At 47.3% G+C, this 8210-nt stretch overlaps 1 protein-coding gene across 1 annotated transcript; it reads left to right on the top strand.

Moving 5' to 3' along the window:
* Nucleotides 1–4327: 4327 nt before the first annotated feature.
* On the top strand, nt 4328–8198 carry LOC125552539 (mitochondrial dicarboxylate/tricarboxylate transporter DTC-like). The gene is made up of 6 exons (XM_048716144.2): nt 4328–4600; nt 5312–5395; nt 6463–6524; nt 6890–7251; nt 7390–7604; nt 7709–8198. The coding sequence occupies exons 1-6, from the start codon at nt 4472–4474 to the stop codon at nt 7763–7765; spliced, it is 909 nt and encodes a 302-aa protein (XP_048572101.1). The 5' UTR covers nt 4328–4471; the 3' UTR covers nt 7766–8198.
* Nucleotides 8199–8210: the final 12 nt, after the last annotated feature.

Here is an 8210-nt window from a genome sequence, read left to right as displayed (position 1 = left end):
AGAGATGACGTCGAAAAAGTTGCATAGGCCAAATAGCGTTTCACGGACGTGCGCGTCCATGGTCCCACGGATTGCAATTGGAAGTATCTGCGTCATTAGCACGTGACAGTCGTGAGACTTCATCCCGCTGAACTTCTGCTTCGCTGGGTCTAGGTATCTGCTTATCTTCCCCGCGTAACCGTAAGGAAGTTTTACTCCTACGAGGCAGATGAAAAACTGCTCGATCTTCTCCTGACTTAGAGTGAAGCACGCGAGAGGGTAGTCATTTCCGGTCTTCTTGGCCTTTTTGCCTTTGCGACGACTTTCCGTGTCCTACTTCGCCTCATCATCATCATCATTAGCGTGAAGCTTCTCCCTGATGCCCATTGATTACAAGTATGCCCTTGCTTTCGGCCCATCTTTGGTCCTCTCTGGCATGTTGAGTAGGGTACCAAGCAGACTCTTGCACACGTTCTTCGTGATATGCATGACATCAAGGCTGTGAGGCACACGGTGGATCTTCCAGTACGGCAAGTCCCAAAAAATAGACCTCGTTTTCCATACCTTCAGCAGCGGCTCTGGCGCCTTTCGCTTCTTTCCCGGCTCTGGCACCTTCTACTTCTTTCCCGACAGTGGGCAATCTTTCCAATTTTTCAACAGCTCGTATATTTCCTCGCCGCCCCTCGTATGCGGGCGTCTTCGGGGTTCGGTTTCACCATCGAACAGATCCTTGCATTTTCTCCATGGGTCATCGTCGCGAAGCCACCTTCGATGTCCCATGAACACGGTTTTCGAAGACCCGGGATCTCTATCTAGCTAGCGATACATTGTGTCATCCATGCACCTGACGCATCCAGAAAATCCATGGACCACCTGCCCCGCGAGATATCCGTAACCGAGATAGTCGTGCACCGTCGTGAGCAGTGCGGCTCTCATAGGGAAATATTCTTTCTCTACGGCGTCCCACGTATTGGCTGACGTTTTCCACAGCGTGTCTAGCTCCTCTTTCAGCAGCCCCAGATACAGATTGATGTCGTTCCCTGGTTGTTTCGGCCCTTCAATTAGCATACTCATGTGAATGTACTTCCTCTTCATGCACAACCAGGGAGGAAGGTTGTACATCCACACAAACACAGACCAGGTGCTATGTGTGCTTCTCTGGCTGCCAAACGGATTGACTCCATCGGTGCTCGCGCCCAGCACGATGTTCCTTGGATCGTCCCCAAATTCTGGGTGTTTGAAGTTCAACGCTTGCCACTGGCTCGCATCCTTAGGGTGACTCAGCATCTTGTCTTTTTTATTTATCTCCGGATCATTTTCGTCATCTTCTCGCTTCTTCTCCTCCCTATCCGCGTGCCAACGCAGGAGCTTTGCTAGCTTAGGGTCCGCGAAATACCGCTACAGACGAGGAGTGATCAGAAAGTACCACACAACTTTTCGAGGAGCTTTCTTCCTCTTCTTGTATCGAGTGACGCCGCACACCGGACATATGGTAGACTCCGCGTCCTCGTCCCGATAAATGATGCAATTGTTCATGCACACATGGTATTTCACGTGCGGTAAATCCAGAGGACACATGATTTTCTTCGCCTCCTCGAAACTGGTCGGGCACTTGTTCCCCTTGGGAAGACATTCGTGCCAGAATGACATGTTCTCGTCGAAGCATGCGTCAGTCATTTTGTGTTTTACCTTCATCTCCAGAGCCATGAGCATTACTTTCAGGCGGGTATCCTCGGGCCTGCATCCTTCATACAATGGAGTAATCGCGTCTATCTCCAGTTGATCCAGCTTGGCTTTCTCTCGGGCGGCAGCTCTTGCGTTATCCGTCTGCTTGAGAAGCAGCTCTTGAATATGAGGGTCCTGCACCCAGCCTCCATTATCGTCTACTCCGGCATCTTCATCTTCATGATCATGCCCTTCGTCTTGATCTTCCTCATCATCATGTCCGGCATCTTCTACATGATGACTGTGTACAGCATCACCGTCGTGATCATGTCCTGGAGATTCTTCGTCTTCTCGCCCGCCCTCGCCGCGGTGGTTGTCTTGCTGCCCTTCCTCATTTCTTGCCCGACCCCCATGGACGACTTCATAATCATCTTCATCACCTTGCCACCGATAGTCATCCATGAAACCACACAAGAGCAGGTGGTCCCGCACCTGTCCGGAATCCGGATCCGCAATAAGGCTCTTCAACTTGCATCTTCGACATGGACATCTTATCTCCATCTCGTTCTTTTGAAGCATCTCGGCCTTCGCGAAGCTCAAAAACCTATTCACGATGCCGTCGGTCATCGTGCGGACCATGGTCGCCTGCGGGGTAGAGCAAAACGATATTTTAGAACCAAGAAAAAATTTGGCATGACTTTCCCTAAAAACAGTACCAAAAAGAATGCATAGTGCCAAAATTCTTGCCGAAACGGAAATGAGTCAACATTCCGGCAAAATATTGGCAACTATCGCATTTTCAAATACCGGACCTGCAAACACAAACATATATGCAACACCACAAACATATGCAACACCACAAACATACATAGATCTAGCTAGGCCATAAAAAGTGCATGTGCACGTTGTTGGAGGGAGAAAAAAAGTAGATATACAACATAAAGATAGCTTTTCCCTTACTTACCTATCAAAAAAAAGTAATTTAACCACTTAATTTGGATGAATCTATGGTGCAAATGAAGTGAGGAGGAGGAGGCAGCCGACACAAGTTTGGAGGAGGAGGTGGAGAGAATAAAGTGAGGAAAGTGAGTGTGTATGTGTGGCTGTCCAAAATATCTAGCTGGTCACAGGTTACTAATGACACACCACCCACATATGCGCCATTAGTAACCCTGGTTACTAATGGCGCACCAGCTTGAGGTGCGCCGTTAGTAGTTTTGCAAAAAAAAAAGTGGCGCACTGTGTAGCAGGTGCGCCATTACTAGTTTAACTAGTAATGGCGCACTCTGCCCTGGTGCGTCATTAATATTTTTGGAGAAATAATAATAATTTTTTTTGTTACTAGTGACGCACCATGTGTCTGGTGCGCCATTAGTGTGATAGTGTCTGGTGCGCTATTAGTGTCTATCACACTAATGGCGCACCAACTCATGGTGCGCCACTGCTATATAGTAGTGGCGCACCACATGTCTGGTGCGCCATTAGTGGCCACATCATTTATAGCCCTTTTCCTAGTAGTGAGCGCCGTCGCGAGGAGCAGATCGCCGCCACCAACGGTGTCATCCCCCGTGGCCGCTTCAACGCCGACAGTCGACGCGAGTGGTGGGGCGTGCCAGGCCGCACCCTCGAGGCCGTCCTCGACCACATCGAGACCGGCAACGTGCCGCGCCTCGAGTACCCGCAGCGGCCGACCTTCTCTTGCCGCCGTGGTAGCTCTTGGACACCGTGGCGGATGGAGCCGGGGTCGTCCTCGTCGTCGGGTTCTGACTCACCGGCCGCTCCGCCCCGTCAAGCCCGAGCCAGAGGAGATGCCGCTCAGGCGCCGCACCCGCAGCGGTGCCCTCGTCATCAACGAGGGTGCCCGGCCCTCCCCGCCTGGTCCGACTCCGGGGAGGCGCTCCCTCCGCCTGGTCTGGCCGAAGCCCGAGCCGGGGCTGCTCCCGGTGAAGCCGGAGCACGTCGAGATGGCAGCTTCCGATGACGAGTCCGCTCTCAAGTGGGCGAAGAAGGACTACGTCCGTAAGCAGGCCCGCCGCCAGCGCCGAGCGTACAGACGGCGGCGGCGGACGGTGGCGGCTAGGTGTAGTTTAGGCGTATTTCAGTCGTAGTTTGCATGTTTTATGTACAAATTTGAATGAAGTTTCGCCGAGTTCGTGCAAATGTCGCGGAGCTTGCATATATTTTGTACACAACATCGCCGCACCCGGGGCGACCGGTGGACCGACGACTGGAAACTAGATCGCCCCCACACGCCAATCTAGCGCCGGCTCGCTTTCAGGGGGCTCTTTTTCGGCGGCCTGAGAGACCGACTGGCTGGAGATGGTCTTAGCGGGAGAAACAAACATGGCGGGGACGGGAACTACGGCGACGAGGTTGGCTGGACCACGCCTCCCACCACACCAGCAATTGGGCCTGCCCAGGGGCCCACCGTGCACAAGATCTCCCTCTCAAACCACGGACTGACAGATCCCATACGCCACCAGCACTTTTCTCCTCCTGAAGTAAACCTTTTCCAACCCTGTTTGTGCCAACTTGCGCCTCCAACCGCCTCCTGTACACCACGTCCACGCGCACAGCCGCGACGGCACTCACGAGAACGCGGCGCTACTTTATTACACAGTTTTACGGCCCAAGTAGTATTTTATCGCCTATCTTTTGTTTCTCGGGGAAAAAGTAATCCTGTTATCTCCTCGCGTCGCCCTCGGCACAATAATAAAAGCGCAACGGCACCCAGCGATCTAGGCCTCCTCCTCGCTCACATCGCCTTCCGTCGGCTCGCGTCTGCTACACTTCCTCTCCCGGCCCGGCTAGATCTCGCCGGCAGGAGATGGCGGACGCGAAGCAGCAGCAGGCCGCGGCGCCCACCGGCGTCTGGAAGACGATCAAGCCATTCGTCAATGGCGGCGCCTCCGGGATGCTCGCCACCTGCGTCATCCAGCCCATCGACATGATCAAGGTACGGAATCCTTTTCTTGTTTCCGGCTCACTCGCGGTATACGATTCCGTGGCTGGGTTTGTTGAGTAGCCCTAGATCTGTGGTTGGTTGTGGTGGATGCGCGGGACGCCGAGTGATGGATCGGGTTGATAGATTTCTGCGCATCTCTTGGTTAGATCTGAGTAAGACGAGTGCACCCTCGAGTGAGCTCCCTTAACGGAGGGGAACTTGTTGTGCGCTAGTCTGGGACTGCGGGTGGCTATTCTTGTTTCTTAGATCTGTGGAAACTGTCACATCATGAGTGTAAGTGGGGGTGACACAATCCGTTATTGTTATCTACAGTCAAAACTGCCCGATGTGGTAGCTTAGATCCTCCATGGAGATCCCACTAAATCTGTGGTGTGCTATTATCTTACTTACCAGAAGATCTGTGTGTCGGCGTGGCTTTACTGATTCTTAATGAGTTAGCAATAGTTCGTTGATCTTGAGATGTTGTTCTGTTATTACTATTTGCTGCTGGAATGTTCCAGCATATACATAATTAGTCCACACCACTATGTTTTGGAAGCATCGACCAACATGCCATCATAGTTAAGTGGGTGTTTGCTGGAGAGTTGAGTCGAATGTTATGTCTTACGATCACAACAAATAAACCATGTTAATAGCTTTTGCTGAAACACAGAGATTGTGTAAATATCTATTTCATATAGCTTTTCCTGTTTTTGGTTTCAGGTGAAGATCCAGTTGGGTGAGGGATCTGCAGCTCAGGTCGCAAAGACCATGTATGCTAATGAGGGCCTTGGTTCCTTTTACAAGGTTTGTTCTTGCAGATGTTTTTATTCATATTTTGCAGAACTGTTCTGTGTGTTTTCTGCTGGCGTCTGTACATTTGCCATGTACTAGTGTCAGTTGCTCAGTTCACATGGAAAACACGGCTTACAAACATAAATTAAACGTGTAAATATTATCTGGTATTCACAACTATCGTTTCTTATTTGTGCATGTTTTCTCACCTTGAATATATTGGAAGAAGATTATAGTAAACATTTACAATCACAAAAAAAGTTGTAAGTTGATATATTGATCATTGTTTGGAATTTGTCAGAACTCAAAAGTAAGAGATCAAGGAAACCCAATCTTTGGGGCAATAGTCACACTGAATCCAATTTTTTTGAAATTTCAGCACATAACCATAGCTTTTATGGCAAGATGTACTAATCAATCTAAATAGTACCATTTGCACCACCAATTATATTCTCATTATATCCTCTTGCAAATCTCCAATTTTGTATAATCATAAGCCCAATTACTTTAATCTTCCTGTGTCCTTGCCATGTGGGCGTGTCTTGTCAGTTTTTGTGATCCCATAAACTGTGGTTATGTGATAAATTTTCCAAAAGCTGGTGTTTTATGAGACTACCACCCAGAGCTTGGGGTTCCTGGATATTCACTCCAAAAGTAAAGAACATAATGTTTTTCTAGATCGAAATACCACATGAAGCATGAGAAACCACAGTTTCCATTCATGCACATTTAAGTAGAGGAATACATCAGAGATAATAAATAAAAATTAGAGTTACTAAGCTTAGCAGTGATTGTAGGAGTCTAATCTTTATCTACAAGTACAACCATTGGATGGGGAAGTACGGAATTGAATACAGATTTTGCATGGCTCAGATCATAAGTATCCCATCCTATCCTCTGTTACATATCTATCTTTCAGACCTTTGTTTTTTGTAAATGATGTTTGTATCGATGATGCTGGTTTTCTAGTTTGATCTGAACACCTCAATGACATGTGCTGGCATTTCACCTACAACAGCACATTATTTTGTGCTTCTTGAATTGGTTTGTTGCTTCAAGTTTTACATTTTTTTTGACAGGGTTTGTCAGCTGGTTTACTAAGGCAAGCGACCTATACGACAGCTCGTCTTGGATCCTTCAGGTGTGTATAACGTGGTTGTTTAATTGATAGTACTATAAATAGTCATTGCTTGCACAATAATTGATGAAGCAATATCTAGTTGTCTAGTAGGATGTCTGTTGTTTTGAAATAAATTCATATGACTGGATAATTACCATGAGATATTATGTCTTTGGCTTGTAGTTTTTTGTTATCAAAATGTTAATTATACTTGGCTGTTGCCATAACTAGAATTAATGTTTATTACATTATAATGTCTGAATCAGCTGTATCGTTATGAAGTTGGATTAGTTCATTTCACTGAGGAAAAAAAGTTTTATTGTTGCATTGATTCTAGTTGATTTATCCTTATTTGGAGTTTTGTATTTGGTAATATTTCTTGTCAGGGTTTTGACAAACAAAGCAATTGAGGCAAATGATGGGAAGCCATTGCCACTTGTTCAGAAAGCTTTTATTGGTCTGACTGCTGGAGCGATTGGCGCATGTGTGGGCAGTCCTGCTGATTTGGCACTCATTAGGATGCAAGCTGACTCGACCCTACCAGCAGCACAGCGGCGTCACTACAAGAATGCATTCCATGCACTCTACCGTATCACCGCTGATGAAGGCGTCCTTGCGCTTTGGAAGGGTGCAGGCCCAACTGTGGTGAGAGCCATGTCACTGAATATGGGTATGCTTGCGTCCTATGATCAAAGTGTTGAGCTGTTCAGAGACAAATTGGGTGCTGGGGAATATCAGACTGTTATTGGTAAGATTATTGTTTAGGATTCTTTCTTTTCATTGCTGTTTAAGATTCTTTACACTGTTAGGAGAAGACGTTTGCTGATGTTCCTTTTGTATAGGCCAATCAGTGAACTTACAAAATTTCCTAACTTTTGGTTTGCAGGAGCCAGTGCCATTTCTGGATTCTGTGCGGCTGCTTGCAGTCTGCCCTTTGATTACGTGAAAACACAAATTCAGAAGATGCAACCTGATGCCACTGGCAAGTACCCATACACTGGGTCTTTGGACTGCGCCATGCAAACCTTGAAGACCGGTGGCCCATTTAAGTTCTACTCCGGCTTCCCTGTATATTGTGTCAGGATCGCCCCGCATGTCATGGTAAACGCTGATTAGCTTAGAGCGCAAGGCCTATGGCAGACAATCATAGCCATTTGTTTCCAATCCGTTACAATGCAGCATACTCATGTGATTACTTTTTGCAGATGACGTGGCTCTTCTTGAATCAAATCCAGAAGTACCAGAAGAAGATTGGCATATAAGATCTCCAGTTGGAGACAAGAGTATCAATCCTTATTCGACACATTTAATAACTTTCCAGCAGCTTTGCACTCCCGTGGTTGTTTTTGGTAGACAGAGTTTTAAGCAATTTCTACCGTAGCTTACATTTGCTGTGGTACTCTTGACGTTGTTACAATAATCACATAATCACATTATTTGTTGTAATTGGGGCAATTTTTTTGGCGGGCATACTTCTGTAGGTTGGGCACAGCCATGAGACAATATTACTACTCCCTCCGTTCTAAATTACTTGTCCATACCTGCGACAAGTAATTCGGAACGGAGGGAGTACCTGCTTGTGCCATCTTGTTGTATGTGCTCAATTTTATCTGTGGCTCGAAAAAATAAATCCTTTCTACCTGTGCCTTGCACCATATTATGCTCTTAAATAAATTGTGGGCCTCTTGATATTGATGATGATTGTTG

Source organism: Triticum urartu, chromosome 1A (assembly GCF_056163025.1).
Source record: "Triticum urartu cultivar PI428250 chromosome 1A, HENAU_Tu73, whole genome shotgun sequence".
In the NCBI taxonomy this organism is placed as follows: Eukaryota; Viridiplantae; Streptophyta; class Magnoliopsida; order Poales; family Poaceae; genus Triticum; species Triticum urartu.
This window is presented reverse-complemented; position numbering and strand designations above follow the sequence as displayed.